At 35.1% G+C, this 24,547-nt stretch overlaps 1 protein-coding gene across 3 annotated transcripts in view; it reads left to right on the top strand.

Annotated features, from left to right (window-relative positions):
• The window catches only part of KCNT2 (potassium sodium-activated channel subfamily T member 2), a gene marked incomplete at its 5' end in the record, with an annotated part of 158,319 nt that overhangs the window by 94,021 nt on the left and 39,751 nt on the right, over window positions 1-24,547 (top strand). For 2 of the 3 annotated variants that reach the window (XM_082484517.1, XM_082484516.1), the window contains 7 exons: window positions 7,230-7,338; window positions 13,848-13,956; window positions 19,503-19,652; window positions 20,811-21,040; window positions 21,712-21,928; window positions 23,263-23,368; window positions 23,652-23,824. In XM_082484517.1, the coding sequence (XP_082340643.1) occupies window positions 7,230-7,338; window positions 13,848-13,956; window positions 19,503-19,652; window positions 20,811-21,040; window positions 21,712-21,928; window positions 23,263-23,368; window positions 23,652-23,824 (1,094 nt within the window). The remainder of the gene's footprint in view (window positions 1-7,229; window positions 7,339-13,847; window positions 13,957-19,502; window positions 19,653-20,810; window positions 21,041-21,711; window positions 21,929-23,262; window positions 23,369-23,651; window positions 23,825-24,547) is intronic. The other variant, XM_082484518.1, reaches the window with a different exon arrangement.

Below are 24,547 nucleotides of genomic sequence, written 5' to 3'. Positions count from 1 at the left end.
CTCTACTCAGCGTATCTGTGATAAAAGAATAAAATTACTTTAACGTGAACTAGAACTCTTCAAACTAATGAAATTAGCTGCTGATCAGAAATATCCAGGAAAAAAATTCCACTGAGGAGGGGTTTATGAACACAACTTTAAATTTTTCACCGTGAGCTGCATGCCAAATTATCACACCCTTGCCTCTATTCAGGTCGATCCTGAACTCCAAAGGAAGATTAGAATAAGTCTGAATATTCACAGAGTTAAATTAAGATGCTTACAAATTCCCTAACAAGATCAAACTAGTGTTTATAATTCGGTAATTAAGATGTAAGCTATCTCAATTAAAAAATACTGTTTTGCTGCTACATTATAAGAAATACTAATTATTTTTCTGAATGTTAAAAATAGATACAGTATAACATGGGAAGTGAGGGCTTTGCATTCTATATGTAATATTTCTTGATAGATTCCCTATCACTTGCTACAATTACTTCATCGGCCATCAAAACTTAGTTGTTTCCATACCTACACATATGGCTTATCAGAGAAGGAAGAACAAAAAAAGCAACAAAAGCTGCAGCTAGCGAGAAGAAAGGATTATTTTCTTGCTAGGCAAATGAGCCCCCACAAGCAAATTTTATCAAAAATAACTTAATTTTTTGTTGACTATCAGCATGCTGTAGAAAATATTTTATTCAAAGCTAAAGACCCTGTGCTAGACTTGCAGAAAGCCACTGAGGTCCCTGAGAAATAAATCCATGCTCTACTGTAATATTCAAGCTTACTGAACCAAAAGCTGTGAATTTTATTAATTGGCACTTGACTCCTGAAAACACACTAGCAAAAGGCACTGAATTGGCAGCAAGTAATCCTGGAGTAGGAAAGTAAGGCAAGCATATACTGTTTGGAAGCGACAGAGATGCTAGGGTATTTAAGGGTAAGAACAAGCAACAGTTCTTGCATATACCTCAAAAAATACTGGTAACTTCTGCGAAACTGAAAAATATCAAAAAGACAAACTGCCTTGCCTAAATTAGCCATGAAGATCAGAATAAATCACCTACAATGTCTCATTTAAAAAAATATACTTGACATTTGTGAAATGGTTCAAAATGAGAAATCCCGTACAACCAGACTATGCGATTTACATTGCACTTGGTAGGTTTATGCAGCTTTAAGGACACATGCGCCAACGCAGCATTCACCTAGAGGTAAGCTGTTCAGCTCTGCTCACAGCCTCTCCAGAATTTATACAAAGAAAGGACAATTTTCAACTCTGCTGAACACTCCTACAGGGCAGACAGTGGATTCTGCATGGACCTCATGGAGCTTCCATCCATTCTGGCCAGCACTATCTGGTTTTGGCTCCAGAGTCGTGGCCAGCTACAACTCTCTACAGGCAATCTTTCTGCCTTCAGGGACAGTGTGCCCCAAGAAATACCAAAATGGTACCTGGCACTTATCAGCTTCCGGTATAGAGTATTATCAAATCTAATTTCTCATTGTCTATGGAGCATACAAACAGGCAAGTCTTACCAAAGACACAATCCTGTTACCTTCCTCTGGGCCAGAATGCCCCGTTAGGCGACTGGCTGGCTAGTCGTAATGGCGCAGTATCTCAACTGCAGCGGCGAAACTCTGAGGGTCAATGTCATCCTAAGTTTTTAAACAAGATGTCACTTCTGTCTCTGGTTTTGTTGTTGTTGTTCAGATTTCCTTTTCACAGGGAATGCAATTATTTATACTGCAAGTAGAAAGTAGGACAACAGTCGTTTTTTTTTTTATTTTAATTTATTTTCTTTTGTTTTATTGTACTGCCCTCTAGAGCTCTGAAATGAAATTGATTTAATTTCCTACACTGTTCCAGCTCTAGTCACTGCTAAGAACTTCAGTAATGTAGTACATAAGGTTACAGTTTGTCACAGGGCTGAAGGAAGTTCAGTGTTCATCCCAGTATCATTCTTTATAACTACAACTGATTTTTCACCCTGTTGTGCTTGAGAAGCTGACAAACTGTTAGGAGTGCCTTCTTTGTCTGACAGCTGTCAAAATGAAAGTTAACAGATGCATTGAGGAGATTCCCAACCAGAACAGCTGTTGTTACTCATGTGATTTTTCAAAGTCCATAAGGGTTTTTATCTCCCCAGCTACATTCCTCAGCAGAGGATGTACGCATTTGCCATGGATACCACTAGCGGTTCATTGCTTGCTATTTCATTAGTTAATGAGTTTTAGTGCCAAAATCTGTGTTGCTTTCAACCCATGGATCTCAACTATAGCTCAGAAGAAAAGTACAATAACAGGTGACAGGCAGTTACTTCATAAAAATTGTCAGTTACTTCCTTTTTCACTTGGAGGAGTAGGAACTTCAACAGTCAGACCAAGAATTTGTCAGCTTTCCAAAGTCTCCTACCAGAAACTTTCTTTTCTCTGGCAAGACAAAGCTCTGCCAAATTTTATTCTATGAAATGCTATTTTGACATCTCAGACCAAGATGTAGGCTGCTCATCTGCTATAGCAAGCAGGACAGACATCTGTTTCACTTCTGGATGATGCAACTATTAAAGAGAGTTCAACTTGCACTTAAGTCTGGATGACTTTTTTTTTTTTTTTTTTTTTGATTGGTGGGTATAGAAAAGTAGTCTGTGCCACATCACGAGGTTGGCTAGGACTTCAATGGGCTGGCTACATCAAATGCTCCACGAAGCTAAGGTGTCTGAAAACAGTGCATCTGCTGTTTTATCTCAAGGAGGGGTGGGAAGAGAAGTCTCTTTTAAATTATCCTATATATAACTCATTAATAGGCTATATAAATGTATGAAAGACCACTTCTACTGCTGACAGCTTTGTTCTGATGCTTTCTGAAAATTCAGATGGCTGAGTTCAAGCTTGCACCTTTCTTTTTTCCCCTTCTGTTAATCAAATTGTGTGACATTACTATACTGGTAATAAGTTACACTGCCTTAATAGCATCACAAGATGGATGCATTGCATAGGAGATGTAACTAATTTATTAAGTCATGTGTGGCAAGAAAAAAGTTAAATTAACAGAACTATTTTAAAATATATATTAAATCAAGATCTTGCTTTGAGTTCTGATGATTTAAATTCCTGTTACGCCCACTGCAAAACTTACAGCTTTTGATACATGAACTTAAATATCACCTCTGTATTAATCACTGTTGGTGTCAGTGGTAATTTTTGATCACTGATTGCAATCCACTGAGTGGAAAGCACACGGAAGAGAGTATTTTTTCCCCTTATCTCCTAAAGAATCACATGTTTTATAATGTGAATAGAAGCATAATTTTGTTTCAGTTATCTCTGTTTATAGTATATACATATATACCTTCTTTTTACTTGGGAGAAATGTGAACATTTTTTAAAGTCACTGCAATGTAGTATAGAAATTGCTACATATGTAACACAGAGAGCCACCAATACTATATGAAGAGACTGAATCTAAGAAATTACTTAAAGTGCCTACCTGTATTTTCATTTCTCTCCCCTGGAGTGCTTCTCCAGAGCGGAATTTGGGAGAGTAACTGAGCGAAAAACACATGGAAACCCAAATAACCAGCTTTTGTACACAAACACATGCACATACGAAGTGAAAAGAGAGAAAATGAAACAATAATGGAAGGTTATTATATTAACAGTACATACACACTGACTTGATCTTATGAAGCTATAAAGGGCATTTAAGTATCCCTTTTGTATATATTACATATTTGTAGACTGCTTCTTCAAAAAAGAGCTAGTAAATTGAAAGCAATACATATTTTGCAGTGTTAAAACTGTAAATGTGCCAAATAATCATCCAAAGATTTTAATTTTAAGGATCTTTTCCTTTCCTATACAATTATCTAAAAATATTTTATGTTGAGACTCATACTTTTAGTTTTACAACACTCACTTCTATGGGTCTAGGTTTGTTTGGTTTTTTTAATAAAATGATGTCATTTGAATAATTTTAATAAGCATTCTTATTCTTATTTTTAAGAATTCTTTCACCTTCTGACAAAACCAGGCTTTTTAGACAAAGTAATTTAAAAATAAAATCAAAGAAAATATCCAACACTGAGAATAAAAGAGGAAAAGTAAACTTAGTCTGAAATGTACAACCAAAATTGTATTTACTGGTACAGTTTTGGTTTATCACAGTAAATTTAATGTTAGCTAATGATGTAATTAGAATGAAACATCAGTGAATATAAGTGAATATAAGCTATATTTCTATGCACGTGGAATCCAGGAAACACCCTTTTCTCACCACTTTTACAAGCCAGTGTAGTCTGTGAATGACTGCTATGGAAAGAGGAAGCCGATAACGTCAAACCCTGTGCAATGAAGCCACACCATCACTGCAAGTGACTCTGTGTTTCCCTGACACCTTTTGCATAAAAAGATTAGGTAATGCTTTCAACAACACAGGTTTTTCAAATCTGTCCCAAATCCACTCCCAAACCTCTTACTCCTCCTGTAGTATGTCTGTATGACCATCATCTATCCCATTACCCAGCCATTTGCTACTTCTAAGGTGTGTTGGCATTTCATTGCCTTAAGACAAAACAGCAAAAAACCCTAAATACAAAAAATCCCACAAACCCTAAGGAGGATAAATCACCATGTGCTATAGAAAAAGTTAACAAAAAGTGACTGCATGCAAGCAAACCAGGGTACATTCAACTTCTGAAATCTCCTGAATGGAGATTCATCCATCTATGAATCTGTTAATAAGAAAAATATGAAATAATGTATTTTATCATCCTCAAAAAGTCTTCCTCTTATGACTTCATTCTAGTATTTCTAGTAGAAAAAGTACTTGCCAACATCTCAATTGACATTAAAATATTATGGTTTGAAAATGTCAATTATGCTCTGTTCCAGGCAGAGATTTTTCCCTTGTGTTCATGAGTCTGAAAGCTTTTCTTATTGCTGATGCTGCAAACATAATGAATCATTCTTTATATTTTATCTTTTAATATCACCAGTTTCATGACTAGGCAAGGCATTTCAACTCAAGTATTGCTTCCTACATGCAGCTCTCAAATACTCCTTTTGAGTTCTGAAATAAATAAAAACTGATGGCTGATACACTGAAATTAGCCATATTTAATGGATTAAATATGTGAATGTATTATCGCATACTTTACTTTCATGGGGTAGCAGTATTCATCCTGCAGTTAACTCCTGACGTGTGGTAACAGGTACAAAAACTAATAGGCTAGGAAATGAATCCTTTGGTCAGTAGCTGGCTAAATTCTGACGTCAGTTACACAAATGTTTTAGTTGCACAAAAACGTAGGTCTGTTTTTAATTGAACTGATATTTTTTAGAATTATCCACAACTTTAAGCTCTTAATTCCTGATGTCCTCACTTAATGTTATTTAAATTCTGAGTCTCTTTGGAAGGACATATCTAATACAGCATTCTTGATTAATCAGATATGACTTATCACTACCATCTAAGTTTTCACACAATTCTTCCACATCCAAATGCCACCCTTTCCAAATTCTAGAATCCCCAACACTTGCAGAAAGATAGGAGAGGGAAAAAATACCTTATTAGTATGTTTCTGGAAATAAACCTTTTATTCTGCATTCCAACAAATAGAATATATTATACTAGGATCATAGGATAATGAAGGTTGGAAGGAAGCTTAGAAGGTCCCTAGTCTGACAGGGGTCAGTTATGAACACAGACCACGTTGCTCAGGGCTTTATCTAGGTTGGTGTGGAAAGTGTCCAAGGGTGAAGACAGCATAGTGTTTCTGCACAACCTGTTCCACTGCTTGACTGTCTTCATGGGGAAAAGGTTTCTCCTTATATCCAGCCTGAATGTCTCTTTTCAACTTATATCTATTGTTTCTTGTCTTCCAGCTGTGCACCACTGTGCAGAGCCTGGCTCCATCTGCTCAGTAACCGTCCTGTCGGTACCGCGGGCTGCTGTTAGGTGCTCCTGAAGCCATCTCTTCTGCAGGCTGAACAAGCTCCATTCCCTCAGCCTCTCCTCACAGGGCATCTGCTGCTGCCCCTGACCCATCTTGGTCGCCCTCTGCTGAACTCATTCCAGCTTATACGTGTCTTTCCTGTATTGAGCGGGCCTGCAAACTGGATGCAGTGTCTAGATTCAGTCTAATGTGCTGAGTAGAGGGGGATAATCACTGCCCTCCAGCTACTCTCTACGCTCCAATTAAAACAGCCCAGGATGCTGTCAGCCTCCTCTGCTGCCAGGGCACACTTCCAGGACCCCCAGGTCTCTTCCAGCAGAGCTGCTGCCCAGCCAGTCAGCCCCCAGCCTGTGCCAATGCAGGTGGTTACTCAGTCCCCGAGACAGGACTGTGCTTGTGCCCTTACTGAATTTCATGAGGTTCTTGTCAGCCCATTCCTCCCGTCTGTCTGAAAGGCAGTCCTGCCTGTAAACGTTTTGCCTGTTGCCTCCAGTTTGGTATCATCTGCATACCTGCTGAGTGTGCACTCTTTCACCTCCTCCAAGTCATGGATAAAAATGTTTAACAGAACAGGTTCCAGTGCAGATCCCGGTGTGACACTCCACTTGCCCCAGGTCTCTGGGTAGAGTACATGCTATTTACCATGGCCCTAAGACTCCAGTCATCTACCCAGCATTCTACCCATATAGTTTTCCACTCATCCAGACTGAACATTTCCATGTCTGAGCACGGAAATGAAAATACTGTCTGAGATGCAGCATTCATGTGCCCAGAGGTATAGCTCCCCAGATCATCCTTTTGTTTGAAGATGGGTGAAACTATTAATTTTTCTGCAGATGTTGGGAGACCTCCCCCAGTCTCCACAGCCTTTCAGAGGTAAAAAAGCAACCGTAGAAGGACATTGGCGTGCTCTCTCTGCACCCGTCTGATCCTGTAGGTTCATATGGGTTGAGTTCTCTGGAGTAATCCCTGTCCAAAATCATCTACTGCTGGTGATTCTCCTCCTGTTTGAAGCCTGCCTCAAAGCAGAGGCCTGAGAGACATTGTTCGTGAGCACTGCGAGTACCTCAGCCTTATCTGTGTCTGAAGTATATATATTTATGTATTTAAATATATACATAATATGTAATATTATTTACTTAACATGTATGTAAACATCCACACCAGCTGGTGTTATATAGTCTTAAAATGAGTTTTCTTCAAAGGAATCACTCTGGTAAGAGGTTCTTTTTCTAATATAACATGGTTATTTTGTATTTCCTTTTCATCACCTCATACTCTTTATTTTAGGATCATCAAACCATTTTAAGAGCATGGGCAGTTAAAGACTTTGCTCCAAATTGTCCTTTGTATGTCCAAATACTGAAACCTGAGAATAAATTCCACATCAAGTTTGCAGGTAAGTGTAAGATTTCAGCCATTTGAAACACTGGTTAGTATTTGGCAGTTTGTTTCATAAACACACAAGCAAATTGAGATTCCCTAGGCATATTTACTGGTTAGTAGCAGATTATGAAGTAGTAGATTAAGAGTGCAGTATGGTAAAATAACACGGGCTGTATATATCCTATCAATAGTAAAATGTCATGTTTCACATTAAAGTCTTATTTACAGGAACTTTTAAGGATTATTACTCTTTTATGCTGCAGAGTAGAATTATTTGATATATAACACGCCGTTACTCCTTAATTATAGATCTAGGCAGGTTTCCAGCTTGCTATATCCATGTCTTTAAATCATTTCTGTCTACTAAAACATACTGCTACTAAGGGGTATATGAGAAGATCTGCTCAGAAAAGGCCAAATTTTATCCAACAAACAATTGAAAGAAAAATCTTCCAATTGGACTGTTTTTTTGTAAGTGGTATGAAAAACATTATTTTAATTACTTTCAAATATTTTTGAAAGATATCTATAATTTAATTCTGTATCCAGTAAAATGCATTTTTAGGAACTATGACATAAAATGCAAAATGATGTTAAGAAATCCAAACAAATCCTCTCTTATAAGAAGATATTACCAGCTTTAATTTGACAAACCATTTCTCTGCACTATATACATAGGTCTCTCTTTCTCTCTCTGTCTATACATAAACACGCACATACATACGTATACATGTACCTACAGACATATATATGCTTATGCGCAAAAACATGCGAATACTTTTATAATGAACTCATTTTGCCTATCCTTGGAAAAATGTCTCTATGAAATAGAAGCAAAGCTTTCCTTTTCCACTGTAATTTTGAAAATTCAATTTTCTTGAAGGATATTGTAAGGAAGAAAAGATTGGTGATTCATGCAAAATTTAAAAAAAAAAAAAAGCCTCCATGGACAAATATTAGTCTCCTCCATCATCCCAGAATGTGATGAAAAAGTAAATTCCAGTGCAGAACAATTCCAGAGCAACAGTTAAAGCTGTAATTTTAAAAGCTACTGGATTTACCACTAGGTTGGAAAGAAGGAAAAAAGCATCTATAGCAGTTCTGAAGTTATAAAAGTGTAATCTCAAACTATAAAATGGCACAGCAGGGAATAAGACTCATGCTGTGACAAGAATGATGGTGCTTTTTCATCTCCCCCTTAAAACCACACAGCAGAAACATAATCTCTTCTCCCTAGCCATGGCCACTTTTTCTGTGTTAATTTGTTGTTCCTAATTGTATTTTTAAGAGAATTTCATTATTCTTAATGGCTTGTCTCTGTAGGAGCTTATCTATAACTAGACTTGCAAAACAGAGGTAGTTTTTCATATCTGTTCTAAGTCTCAGAATAAGAATTCTGACCATTTCTTTTTTAAAAAGAAAAAAAAAAACAAAGAACAAATGCCCCCCTCTTTTTGTAATATTTCCTTCAACTGAACCTTAACCAATCTGGTATCTTACTGCCTTCATTTATGTTCTGTAGTTCTTCAAGGGCCTGAAGAGACTTTGTATTTTGTGCCTCATTAGCCCCCTCTAATATTAATTATAGTAGTGCTGTATTGCAAGTCTAAATATTTATATAGCACCTTATATCCCAAAAGAATTTCACATGGATCATAGGGATCACTGCATCCATTCCCACACACTCTCTCTGCGCAACTGTAAAAGCAGAGAATTACAAGCGCTCCTTCAAGATTAAATTAATCTTACTCATATAAAGCACAGGAAATTTTTAATGTAGTTGTAAATTTGGTAAGGTTATGAACGTGGGATAAACACCACCACTGGATGCTTACCTACTACAAATGGTTAGGCTACTGATAGAGTCACGAGAACAACATCTGTTTGCGTACCTTTTTTTCTAAGAGGACTTTGCTTTGGTCATTAACCTCATCCAACTTTTCACATTCTGAAACACATACCCAGCGGGGGGCTGCGGACTATAGACCTATCCAGAGTGCTTGCGAATAAAATTTGTCATATCCATGTAGGACATTTTTCTAAGTGCTTTTCCTATTATGATTCAGGACTGCTTTATTACTGCCCTAACGCTAAAGCTTCTCTTAAATTTGATATTCCTTTAAAAAATGACTCCTTCCTCCTGGAGGTTTCCCAAAACAATATTGTGCATTTTTATGAACCTGAAATATTCAGTAATAGGATTTCTTCTTTTTTTTTTTCTTTTTTCTTTACACACAGTTTTAGAGACCGTAAATGTCAAAGAGAAAGTTTCTGAATTTAGTTTCTGAATACAACGAAAGAGTTCTGGAAAGTCCTAACAAAAGTTTAACCTTTAATTACATTGAAAATTTATAAAACACTAGAAGCCCAGTTTCTCAGCAGCTTATATTAGGTTGACCACTCCTAGATTGCATGAGACAGTCCTGAAATTTAGACCCTGACTGCATTTTCCTGTAGAATAGCATCCTGGAGATTTTCTGCCTTAGGCTTCAGAAACAGTATATAGGACAAGAAATTGTTATAATTTATTCCCATCTCGTAGACAAGGCTTTTACATTCTTCCTGTCTTTAATGAGAGTATGAGAACTTATTCTTGTCATCACAGCAAGAGAACAGAGGCGCTTTGTACAGGGCAATATGGCCTGCCAGAAAGGCATGTTTCCTGTCTTTTCACCCTTGCATCCTGCGTTTCCTCTGTTATTTTTCACAGTGGAGTTTAAATGCTTTATTTAAAATGGTAACTTATGCTTATATTAATACAGTGGGAATATTTCTCTGTGCTTGAATATGATTCTTCAGTGGAATCTGAAAAGCGCAGGGCATAAGTGTTTGTCCCAGCAAACTCCTTTGCAAATTCAAGGTGTGAACACTTTATAAATATACAGTCACTCTTAACATGACAGTTATCAGATGGGGAAGGAAACACTGTATCACCATTGTTAACTGTCTTATCTCTTAAGCTGAAATGCTTTGATTACTTCTTAGTAGTTTCCAATATACATACAAAAATGCCTTGACTTGCCCAGTTTTTCTTTCACTAATACTGCATTTTCCTTCACTAGCAGTTACATATGGTTTCTTAATCTTTCTGCTTTTCCTTCAAACACATGGTGCTACAAAAGGATGTGTACCCTTAATGCATGCATCTGGCCTTGCATTTCAGCACAAACATAAAATAAAGTGAAGATTGTCCACAGCAGAGCAATATATTTATGCAGTTCAGAGCCTGAAGTAAATTGCACGTTTGCCAAGTTGAACTTATAACTTTTATATATTTGCTAGAAAATAAATGAATCCCCTTTACCTTGAATATTCAGAAATTATGTATAATCACAATTCCAGGAAATGGGGATACATTCTGACATTCTCTATTTATTCAAAATGCACCGATGAATTAGCACAGATTGGTGAAGTCTGACATTAAACCTTCAGTAATTTATTTGAAAGGAACATAGTCCAGGTTCACTAAAATGGATATTGAATGCATCTGATGATTAATCTATCCAATTACAGATAAAAATAGTCTAGGGATAATGGATGGGCATTTTTCTCTATCTGGTCTGGTAGTGATCTTGATAACTTATCAAATTGACAAAAGTAAGGTTTCTCAGAATAACTGTGTCAGGTCTGGGACATTCTTACCACATGGCTGATGCTGCAGGCATAAATCAGTATTTTGAGTCTGTTTTATCTTCAACATATTTTATCATCTTTATCTGATGTCCCAGACCTGAGGAGTGGGAGACCTGTCACCCAGCTTCCTTCCTATTCACTTTAGAAGAGAAAGCATCAGATAAATTTCTATATAACCCTCACCACAGCTCCACTGTAAGAGTCCTGAACAGAAATATAAAACACCCTAACATTATAGGCAAGCTATAATCTGTCAAATCATTGGAGAAATGAGCAAGTTATTTTTGACATGATCTGTGTCTAATACAAGAACTTAACTCCAACCAAGAGGAGAAACCCATAGTGTCTCTCCTCCTGTTTCAAATGGCTACAATATTTCTAATCGTGGTGATTAGATCACTGAAAAGTCTTTCACCTGGTGTTATCAAAGCACCTCAGAGAATTCAAAAGCTTCAAAACACTTCTGAGGTTGGTAGGGTATTATTTTCATATACCCATTTTACAGATGCATAAAAAGTCATGAAGGTCATAAATAGCTCACACAAGGTCAAAGTCTACAATAGGACTGGAAATAGTCCTATGAGTCCCAGCTCCGTCGCTCTTGATGTAAAAACACTTGACAACACAATGTGAATCTCTTACACGCATTAGATTAAGATGACTATTGTAGGACAACAATCTGTTTGCTGTGTGCTATATTCTCTGTTAACATGATATTTTATGTCAAATCCATCCGTATACATCACAGAGTATAGAACATACGGAGGATTTAAGTACGAGATACACTTTTCATTTGCATTGTGCCATCCGTGATTTATTAAAGGTCATTTGTATATATTTAGGTCAGCATGTACAATTTGGTTCAAGTTCAAGATCTGTAATAGCAGATGATGAAATAATTTTCCTGTATATTTTTTCTTGCTCCTATTTTCAAAAGTATTAGCTGATTTTCAAAAGTATTAGCTATACAATAACAACATTCTAAACAAAAAATAAGGGGAGGTTATTTGTCAAAATCCTATAAAAATTCAAAAATATGGAGAATTCTCATTCCTTCAATACCAGGAACTCAATATGCACTTTCATAAATCTTTGCCATCTGACTAATGGTAATGGAATGCAGCTATTCCGTCCAAGCAGTAGACTATGCTTTATTCTCTCAAAATCTCTAGTTTAAAATTCAAATAGATTTATGAATGACACATGGTCAACTAAAAGAACACATTTCTGTCTGAAATATTTTCTGCAGGAAATATTTAATTGCTATAACTGAAATATGTTTAGGGGAAGAAGAATCTCGTTTTCTTCTATATTTGACAGTGTCTTTATATAACTAAATTCATTTCTTCCCTATGACATTTAAATAGGCCTTGATCATCAGAAAATGAGAGAATGAATTTCTCCTTTCAAAAAAAGGAATAGAGACGGCATACAAAGTATGCCTTCACTTTTGTTTTCAGTAAGTGGCATGCTTATAGCTATACTATAAATTCAGTCCAGAAAGTAGCTTAGAGAGGTAAGGTGGCTCTAAGGATTTCAATGATACATTAGTGCAGCTAGAAGAAGAGGTATGTAGAGAGCTCACATCTAGGTGGGGGGGTTATTTGCTTACTTTTACTCAGTAGTTTACATAAGGCTTATATTTTGATCATCAGCTGTACTACTTGTATTATTCTTTCTCGTTAGATGCAAATTCTGCTCCCATTGAAAGTTATGTAGACTGAATCAGCCATTAAATTCAGAAGAAAAAAAAATTACTTAGTGTGTAATAAATGGTTTCATGACTTTAGAAAACCTTTATGACTTTAAGTTTCTACACTGACAAGAAGTTTAAAGTTGTAAGTTTTGTGCTTATCCTTTCTTATATCTATTTTAATACTGTCAGGTATACGTCAATGACATTAAAGAGTAATTTCTAGTTCCTTTTCATGCCATCACCAGAGCATCACCAGAGAGCATTTAACTGTGATCTGAATTTTAAGCACTAGCCATCTAAGTTGAAATCATACAATACTGCAAGCATGTGCAGAAGATTTGGCAGTTCTAAGTATAAGCCAATACAGAGGACTAGATGTAATGCCTCTGTTACTTGCTCTTCTCACTTCCTCTCCCCTAATTTCCATATATAAAAAATATAGGTATATTTATAGTACTGTTCCGTCACAGCAAGTACTAATGTGCAGACATAAAGCACAATTTTGTGATTAAAAAAGCCAGACAGGGACTAGGGTAAAAAGAATGCAGAGATGTTAAAAAACTGGAAAAGAAAAAACAACCACCCTGCTTGCCTTGATTGAAAGGAGGCAGCAGTTGTTAGCAGTTCCTGGGGGAGATATTCATCAAATCTACCTCACACGCTGAAGTGCAGTGCAAAATCCCAGAGCCACTGCCAAATAACTAGTCTACAAGCCAGTCCAGCCTATCTAATTGATCAGCACTCCTGGATTGCAGTATGCTAGGTATGCTATTTCCTGAACACAAAATTATATCTCTGTACAATGCTTGATGTCTCTATACTAGTTTATGCAAAACTAAGAAGTGTAAAAGGTACAAAGCAGACTATGCTGCTTGACTTACTCGTACAGCTAGTGCAGCAAGATAGTGAAATTCACAGAGCCATCGCATCCTCTCCACATGTAGCTGCAGGACAGAAAGCATGAACTGGATGAAAAATTAACTGTGCTCATGCAATCTGAGAGATAGCATAGATGGGGCAAATCATAAACAGCTGCTCTCCAAGTTCAAGTAGAAGATGAAGATCTGGAAGCAAATTTTGATTGCCCCTATCTTCACCATTTTCCTAGACAAGGAAAGGAAGTGATAATTCTGTCCGCTGGAAAGTATTTTCGTAAAACAATTTATATCTTCTTTTTTTTTTTTTTTCTACAGATCACGTTGTGTGTGAAGAGGAATTCAAATATGCTATGCTAGCTCTAAATTGTATATGCCCAGCTACCTCTACGTTAATCACACTGCTAGTTCACACATCTAGGGGACAGTGAGTATATACTACCATAAAAAAAAAAACAAAACCCAAAGCCAAACAAATAAAAAACACAAAAAAAATCTTGTAAAAGTTATAGCTGATATTCTTTGGAAAATAGCTTTCCCTGAACTCCCAGACAACTACTTTTTAAAACAAGTTTTTAAAAAGAAATTGGAATTTTCTGCACAATGAAAGTGTCAAGATGTTTTACTCAAGATATTATAATTTCAAATAGAAACTTCCCCCCCAATATTTAACAATTTGTTGCATGCTGTTGTGCCACTTCCACAATAGAAGATACGAAAAATTTGTATTTCCAATTTAGTAGATTGAATCGTGGATCTATCACACAGTTCTACTTAAGAACACCAACAAGACCCAAGAATACCTATTTTAATGCTAATTTGAAGATCTGTTTTTGTACACACATAAAAATTCCTATTCATTGAGCTCAAAAAATGTTTTTCTGGTAACATATAAAATATTATTTGCTATTCATTGCCTGTACAGTAAGAAACAAGCAAACATACATGTGAAGAGATAGTTTTTAACTTAATAAGCACACTGCTGGAAAGAGTACAGAATTACAGCGTCTTTACAGACTGCATAGTCACAGTAGAACCTCTCTGTATTTACCGAAATAATTTTATCACATCTAGCATATCTCTGTTATTCTATATTCTTGGAATAATAAGGTATTCTTATTAAAATGTTGTGGTCAGAGAGAGGCATTAAAAAGTAAACCTCCAAATATATCTGTAGAAATGGAATATGTGCATATAGACTGCAGAAGAATACTTTTGAGAGTCTAGTAAAAAGGCGTACTTTTTTCAAGCAACCATGGACCCAGTAATATCTTGATATTTACAAGCAGAGCTATTTAACCTTCTATATGGCATTTGTAGTATTCCCTTGTGCCCAGGAAGGGGGAAACTGCAATTATTGCTAGAACTTTTACTACCAAGAACAACAAATGTCAAGATTTTAATGGCACTGTCTGTACTAGAATCTGTTAAAAAGAAGACAACAAAATACTATTTCCATGCCTCCTGAGAATCATAGCAAAATACATTCTTCATCTGCCTAGCTTTCATTACCTGACATGCACAGAATACAGAGCCTTTTTTAGTTATTCCGTATAATATGTGAAAGAAGAGTAGTATTCTTAACGGCTAGCAGAGAATTTTCCATCAGCACAAAAACAGACATATGAAAGGGACTCTGTTTTCTGCTTTAAGAACTTTAGCATTTCATTTTTAACAGAAGCATATTGATCATTTATACAGATTCCCAACTATGATGCAAAGTAACTATAGTAGAATGCAGAAGCTCTTACAATTTCTTTTGCAATCAGAATTAATTGACATGATCAGGGTTGTTAAAGTAACCGATTTCTTACCTGGACATTGTATACTAGGAGCAAAATTTTTTTTTTTTTGCACAAATAGTTGTCAGCGTTCCTTTGTATCCTTCTTACAGAAGCATACAAGCTTGCTGTATAAGTACAGAAAACCTGAAAAAGTGAAAATGTTTACTCATTCTTCTACTTTAGTCAGCAATCATCAGAGCATTTAATCTCAGATGGGCTCCAAAATACTGAAAAACGTCAAACTTTGGACATCTTAGAATGTGTGTTTTAATACTGGACTAATTGGTTGAATAGATATGACTGTTCTTTAAAACCACACTATATCTTTGAAAGTTTAAAACAGACAAATTAGAGGGAAAAAACTCCAAAAAATATTTCAAATTTGAGTAGTTCTGACTTCACAGAGCTAAAAATAAAAAAAATAAACTCAAAAAATCAAGTATTTCTTTCCCACAATATCACTTCCTAAGCTTTCAACTTTAGTATTTTTGCTACTCCCCTTCATTTCATTTTTGCTAAAAATTTACATAATTCTCATACATAAGCAGGTACATAATTCCCAAACTGGTGGGGTTTTTCTTCCCCCTTTATTCCTTGCAACTTTTAAAAATCCCTTGGAAATGCTGGAATGTGTCCTCAAAAGTCTAATTTAATTGTGCTTTTAATTTTTCATTAAGTTCTGTACAAGGGCACAAATCTGTTCAATGTATGGTAAACGTCACCAACTCAAGCATTCAAAATTAGGAAATGAGGACAAAGCTATCTTTTTGCTAGACTGCTCTCATCCCATTAGAAAACACTACTGTGCTGTTCAAAACATTAAGTAATGTTGTATTTGAGCGTACATTTTGCTTATAACTGAGTGCTATGTAGGCTATGTTTAATCTGGGAGTTTTGTGTCCTTGAACATTTAGTTTAGATGATCTTTAACAACTAGAGATTTGACCATTGATTTTCAACAAGTACGCACTTCGTGAATACAATATTCTAAATTCAAGGGACAGTAATCAGACATAATTTAAAAAAATCATATAAAATATTTAAATATGTGAAAATAATTTCTTTCCTGAATTACAGCTTCAATGTCCCAATTTTATCACTTATATACTTATTTACTATTTTATTCATAATTTTTATATGCAATGCCATAATAGATCTAAGCACTTGCTAACTAAAATGAACTCATAGCTAATTACAAGAATAAATCTGATCTTTAGAAGTATTATACTTAAGTCAAAAAATTTATTTCCGAACTTTTTTATTGAGTATACACTAATGCTTTAGAGGCAAAATTCCTTTTAAACTTACATTCTTCACAAACATCTCCTGAGATTTGCACTGACTCTAGAGTGTTTGAACACTGTGGGTAAAACATGATTCTGCACTTCATTGTCTTCAGGGGGAAATCTGTTTTCAAAATAGGTGTCAATTTTAAGCTTCATCTACAGGTTGTCATTGTATTGCAGACATAAAAGTTCTTTGGATTTGACTAATTTATAAATCAGAGTAATTGTTTTGGCTTTTCTAGATATTTTCTAATGTTGAACAATGGGAAAATTAACTGCTAATTGTCAAAATAAGTTAAATTACATTTATTTATGCATATGAAAGATGAAATCAGATGAACATTTGAATTTGGCTAAGTATACGTAGAAAGGTTAAGTGAAAATAGATTATTTAAACTACAAATAAAAATTTTAACTATCCATGCATTTATATCCAAACTAAATACTAAATTAGATCTAAATAATGGAGAGCATTTGTTAAATAGACTTCCAATGTTAACAGTAAACTGCTTTCCTTTACGTTGGTTTCTGTTTAATTATCCTTTCATTATCTTGGTTACTACCAGCATCTGCATTAAAATTTATGTAGGACTTGAGTTTTAAAACCCAGTCAGTATCGACTCAGATAAAAAGAGCAACTCGGATTATGGGGATACTGCTTCCCACCTTGGGTAATCTTTTTAAAGTCTATTCAAAGTCATTGGGAGGATTTTCTTAATAATTAGTTCAGGTTTCCATTCACAGAAGCCCCATATCTGTTGACTCACAAGTGTAGTAACTTCGGTATAGTGACTGGGAATGTTTGTTCAAGCTGTGCCTTTCCATTCCACAAGGAAAGGCTCTTCTGTTTACACAGTATTTTAGGTGCACGTAACCAGAGGAGATTATCAAGGAAGTGACCAGAACATTTCTTGCTTTTTGTCGTTTCCCTAGTACAAAGTCATTCATTAAGGGAAAATGTGACCACTTTCAAATTCTGCCACCTTAGCTTTTGTTAATTTAGTGAACTTAAGTGACCCTACATTTTAATAGAATTAAACGGTTCTCTGACAGTTCATAGATAAAACATTGTCCCAACTGTTTGTTGCAATCTTACAACAGAAGTGCTACCTATTCCACAGGGACTCTATTTCCTATATTTATTAAGAAATAGTGTGACACTGTTAATAATACAAGCTTATTTCTGATAATCATGAAGATAACTACACTGGGAAATTACTGGAAGTTGAAGTCAATACATAGCAGCAGAACACAGGAAAAATTATTATTCTCTATTATCCTAATTAGAATGATAATACAATAAACAGTAAACAAAAAGAAACACGCATACATAAATTAGAACCACCTTATCTTCTGGTATTGATATGTGAGGAGACTGGGGAAAATGCTTATTTTCTAAGCAACTTTGGCCAGATCAACTTGCTAGTAAAATTAAGGGAAAGTTTGCTGCTGTTAATGTGAACTGGCTTTCATCTTTAATGCTACTTTTCAGATTAAACACACTAGCTGTAAATAATCACATTGTCTTCTCAGCTGTTTATGGAATTCAGTCTGTAACACACCAAAATTCTGCCTTGAATCTTATTTATAATCTTATTATTGATCTTGATTATTAAACTTAACATTTATCTTTAAATGTTATCTAATTATCTAATCGAGTAATAGAACTTTATTAGGGTTTCTGTTATGATACAAGAAAATATTGCAAGAAAATAGCCTTTCTGACTTGAACTTAATGTGATCTTTACAGGACGGCCCCGTGGGAAGCTTTTAGACAACTAACTGGAACCAAGCAGAGTTTAAACAGGTGAACATTTTATTTTAGGAGGAAAAGTGAAATATGGAAAAATTTTCTTCTGTAATTACATTTTTAGTTTTGATATTCTACACCTAGTGCGCTGTTTGTTAATACTGTTGCAATAAAAATGGTTTACTTATTTCCATCTTGAAACAAAATCTTTCTACGCTGAGTGTGGAGAAGAAAAACAGAAATTGTGTTAAGATATTGCAAATGTATAAATAAACACAAAGGAGCATATCCCAATGTCTTGAGATCTTAGCTCCGAATGGCAAAACGCGGAGCACATTTGTCAGTTTTATGTCCTATCCGCATATATATATGTATCTATATAAACCCATTATATCTGCAGTTTCCACATGAAACTTAATAAAGTAAGAAGTTCCCAGAAGCCCCAAGTTTGCAAGTTTTGGTGCTAGCTGAGGTTTGGAACATTTCCACTAACAGTCCTTTTGGATAAAGGACGTTAGCTGCATGGAGTAAAGGATGATATGCTTAATATGGTTAAAGTAATCATTTATTTTCTTCCACTAGAGAAAAAAAAGGTATACCCTTGTCATAGTGTAAAAGGCACAGTAACTACAAATGTCCATAGGGTAAACGCTGAAAGTAACCGATAAGCAAGTGCAGAAAAAAATCTTCCTTATAGATAAGTGACCAAAGCCAAATGGGTCTTTCCTACGTAAGTTATTTTTAATGATTCTTTACCTACTTCAAGCAGGAACCAGACAATCTGCCATGGAGCATCTGAAGAGACTGCCTTTATGAACAGAATGAGCATGCTGTTGGTTTCACCTGTCATCTTTAAATTACAGTGAATCTACTTACTATGGTGTGAATTTAAAATAATTCGGCTGTGTCTATCCTGGTATAAAAGTACCTAATCTTACATGTCCATTACTTAGCAGAAAATGCTCTTTAATTCATTAAAATAATCTCTGTACTTACAGTATTTCCAAGCTTTGATCTTAAATATTTCTTTCAGATTAGCCTATGGGAACTTTTAAATAACATTTGTGATTTCTATTGCCATGAAATACTGTTCTGATCAATAAGAATTTTACATTAAGTTTTAAATTATTCTCTTTATCTGTCCATGTTTCAGGGAGAGTCAGCAATCACCGGAACAATGGCAGAAAATGTATGGGAGATGCTCTGGTAATGAAGTGTATCATATTAACCTGGAAGAAAGTACTTTTTTTGCTGAGTATGAGGGGAAAAGCTTCACATATGCTTCTTTCCATGCACATAAAAAGTATGTTTATTTTCCTATCAACAATTAAATGGTCAAATAAATAATTGTTTTGCCTGAATGTAGCTCTGCATTCAAAGGTGCAGTATTACACGTTACTCTGTTTCTGAGTTTAAATATCTGGCCACTAATATATTTCATGGATATTTTTCTGTAAGTTGCAGCTGGTCAGGTAAAAGCTTATGTTGGTTCTGTATGGTCCAGCTCAGTCTGAGAGAATAGAATATAAAGGATACATAAGATAAACCTGACAACCAGAAAAAAAAAATGTACCTTAGAGAGGTTATATGAGAACACCAGTCCCTTTCCATGTCCAAAACAATCAATAAAAGTGTGGGTGAAAGGGTGTTAGGGTATTTTTTTTTTAAATAGATTTAGGAGCCAGCTGGAAATCTGGCTTCCTTTGTGGCGTGTTCTTTTTATGCAAAATGTTCAATTTAAAGGTGGTACATGCTACATTCTGGTGATTGTTCAAAATAAAACCATATTTCTTCTGTTAGATGCTAACATATCTTCTTTAGGTTCCAGATCATGCATCACTTATTCAATGCTGCTCTGAGGTGAAAGTACAAACTGAACACAAATCATGTATATTCGTATATATTTAACAAAATGAACATACATCAAACCCTGAACACTGAGTTTATTCTCATCCTTAATAAGAGAGAGGAAGATTTTTTTTGGCGTTAATTCCTTATTTCTATCACTAATCAAATCCATTTCTAGGAATGAATTGCAAAAATCAATTCTGAAAATGGTTTCCATTACATATGAATTATGGAACAATTTAACATGATGAATACTTTTTCATATTATATCCTTATCCATATTATATCCATCCTTCTACTGATATTTTCCCAGAAGGGACTATTCATCTGATAGAAAAAAAATCAAGTGGAACAGTATTAGAAGAATATTATGGGGATTAAGAAAAATGCCGGATTCAAATGCCTAGGGATTCATGAGCTCATAAAACCTGCTTGATCAGAAGGTGTCTATGTAGGAGATAATATTTTTCAAACATATTTGTCATCCAAAAATCTGCAAATGTTCATAATCTGTAAAATATAACAATACACTGGAGGTTCATTCTTGACAGTGGAAATTCTAGCATATATGGGACTATGCAAAATGAACCATGCCTTTCCTTTTCTAATTAAGGTTTGGAGTCTGTCTGATTGGTGTTAGAAAGGAAGATAACAAAAACATTTTGCTGAATCCAGGTCCTCGATATATCATGAGCTCTACAGATATATGCTTTTATATAAATATCACCAAAGAAGAGAATTCTGCTTTTAAGAAGCAAGAAAAGCATAGAAAAAATCATGAATCAAAATTATCTTATCATGGAGCTTCTAGGCTACCTGTACACAGTATAATAGCCAGCATGGGTAAGTGAAAACAAAAGCCTCAAAACGTATTCTTATTGATTGAATAGTGCATTCTAAAGTTTTTAACAGTTTATTCCTAAAATTGTATTTTAAATTAATAATAAGAAATTATAATAGTGTGTGGAAAGAAAAAAGATTAAACACTTGCCCTTGTATTTTCAAAAAAAAAACCCAAACCCAAACCCAATGGAATTTGGTTATGTTTTTCTTTTATTTGACAATATGGAATTGAACCGCTTAAGAGTGTTGTATAAAAAAAGTAATAATAAAATGTAGGCAAAGCAAAACAACTGGGTAATTTCTTTGTCATACATAACTGGTTGTTTGTAATAAGTTTGCATAAGCTTCTTTAATTAAAAAAACGCCCTTGCTCAATAAAAAGCTACAGGTAGTTTATGAATGTAAATATGGATTAATTGTATAAAGTATGATTTTAAAAAGGTAGTTAATAAGAAAATATATATTAATGGTCAGAAAAAGTGCTACTTTGAAGAAAAAGGGTTCCTCAGGCATATTTTAAATATTTTTTACATTTTAATGTAATAAACCCAATCAATATAGTATTCCTTTCAGTCTTTGGCCGTGTCGTCAGGTAATCCCCACTAAATAAGGGAATCTCATTCAAATGTTTTGACAAGTACATTGAGAAAATGCTTTCAATGCTACTTCAGGGACAGTGGCTATCGATTTACAAGATACAGGATGCCGAACGTCCAGCGGACCTACGCTATCTCTTCCTTCCGAGGGAGGTAAAGAGGGCAGACGGCCCAGTATAGCACCTGTTTTGGAGGTTGCAGACTCGTCTTCACTTCAGACATGTGACCTGCTAAGCGACCAGTCAGAAGATGAAACTACCCCGTCAGACGATGAAGTCTCTGCAGGCTTAGAGTATGTATATTAAATATAAAATAAACAACATAATTTGAAAAGCTAATATTATCTAAGTGGCATGGATAATATTTTGACATGGAGATCAATCCAAGCAGTTGTAGCAAGCAAGACCCATAATGGACAATTATGGAATTGTTCCCTTTTAGGAAATGCTGTTGTCTGTTAGCAGGATGATCTTATGCCTGTTCTGAAATAAAAAACCCCACCAGATCAACTCCCCATTTGCTGGAGATTTTCCATACTCAGTTATAAAGATCTAGTTTTGTATTTCAATTTTTTTAATAGCATTTTTTATGACTGTCTTTCCTACATTCTGTAGTTATAAAGACAAGAGTCAACTAATTTGTAAGCACATAAGTACTTCTGTCCTGAGAATGAAGTGATAATCAGATCATTCAACAGGCTTGTTGAACGCCGGGGCTAGGCGTCTGACTTCAAAATGTAGGAATGACAAAAAAAGCAATATGAAACAAAATTATTACATCTCATTTAAAATGCTTGTTAGCATGTTCTTGAAAGTAATGATGCGTTACTCAGCTAAAACCAGAAGATTGAATCCTGTAACTGCCATGCAGATAAGCAATTATGTTTATTGGGATTACCGACAGGGACATTAAAACTGAAATACACAATTATGCCAGTAGCTCACCTATCACAGTTTCCCATCTCCAACAGTGGCAAGCATGAGAAGCCCCAGGGAAGATCATAAAGCTCCAATTAAAAAAATAATACAACAAGTCATCTTAAATCTGCAGACTGAAATACCAGGATTTAAAAGGCCTCTTATTAAAAACTGAGACCAATTAGAAATTTCATCTCATCAGCAAGAGGATTTGTAATTTAAAATTTATTCCAAGCATGTTGAGAGTATGTTATTGAAGCAAGAATATAATGACCTCACTCATTCTTGATAAGTGTTGGAAAGAAAAATGGAGACAGAAGAGCAGAAGTGCCACAATTATTTCTATTTCCTTTCCTTCCTATTTTTCCTTCTGTAGAAGTTTCGAGTACCAAAACCAAAACACTAGGACAGCACACTATGATGCATCATCCCATTTCCAAAGATGCCTATACAAAAAAAAAATCAAGCAAAATTCCGTTAGTCCACAAAAGCCAGATAGCTTCCACTAACTTGTACTGAATTGGTCGAAGCTACAAAATATATTCCTTTGATCCTTATTAAACATAATTCATTTCATGTACTTGACTCCGCTACCCTACAGATAACTGAGAAACTTAGACAGAAGTATAAACATCCCATAAAATAGTTGTATAGTTAACAGCGTTTCAGTAATTTGCTATACTGAAAAATGTTTGTTCTATTCTCTTAGGTATGCCAAAGGCTACCCTCCTTACTCTCCGTATATTGGAAGCTCTCCCACATTTTGTCATCTTCTGCATGAAAAAGTACCCTTCTGTTGTCTAAGACTAGATAAGGTAAAGGGAGTTTGAGTTACTGGATAAAACTGCATACTCATTTGTCTCTTGCAAATGCACATAGCTAAATTCTGGTTTCTACTTAGAGGTGAGTTTGTTCAGCACTTACTGAGCTATAATATGTTCTCTCATCCTTTTCATCACCAAACGTTTGTTTATGTCTGATCAGGTCTATATCAGGTCACCTGATACAATTTTCTATTTCTAATGGTAAAACCCTTTAATGTCATGGCTAAATCTCTTTATTCATGTCCACCAAACTAGTTTCTTATTTTGATTTTAGGGATGCCAACATAACTACTATGAAGACGCCAAAGCCTATGGATTCAAAAATAAATTGATTATAGTTGCAGCAGAAACTGCTGGAAATGGCTTATATAACTTTATTGTTCCACTCAGAGCTTATTACCGACCAAAGAAAGAACTAAATCCCATTGTATTACTCCTGGATAATCCGTAAGTAGATTTTTCTTTTTTTGGTGATACATTCATTTTACCATTACTTCAATAGATGATCACTCTTCACATGGCCAACTTAAAATCAAAAACATTATGGCACATTTATCTTTGAGAAAAGTTGGTGGCAAAATTAATACCCTATGTTCACTGTCATACACAAAATTACTTTTTACTGACTGTAAATGGCCATAGTGAATTTCAATGTCCTTATTCTTGATGGCCAATGTTTCAGCTAAGTATTTCTTAAAAATAGCCAAAATAATATGAATAGTACTACTAAAATTAAATAACTTCATAAACACTGTAAAAAGCAAACTGTGAAAGAGTTTCACAGCTACATGACAGCACTTCAGACAACACTAACCTACTTAAGACAATTAGTAGTCTGGACCAGTCAGGTGTATTTTTAATAATTTTAGACTCTATGATAAACAGTTCTTTAAGCCAGTAGGACATCCTCCACACACACACACACACTTTTACAATTACACAATTATATAAAGTCATGGAAGAAAATTAAAACCTGCAAAATTGTTATTACTACCATATCTGTCTGGCGATTGCTGGAATTGTTAGTCTTTCTGGCATTAGCTGTTTAAAATTTCAGGCAAATTCTTCCCAGGCGGGACTGATTCATTTATAATCTGACAACAAATGAGACTTTTTTTATTTTGGCAACACTTCGGTACCACTCAATTTCTTAAAAACCCAATGTGGAAG

The sequence above is a fragment of the Vanellus vanellus genome (genome assembly GCF_965231255.1).
Source record: "Vanellus vanellus genome assembly, chromosome: 5".
NCBI lineage: Eukaryota > Metazoa > Chordata > Aves > Charadriiformes > Charadriidae > Vanellus > Vanellus vanellus.
This window is presented reverse-complemented; position numbering and strand designations above follow the sequence as displayed.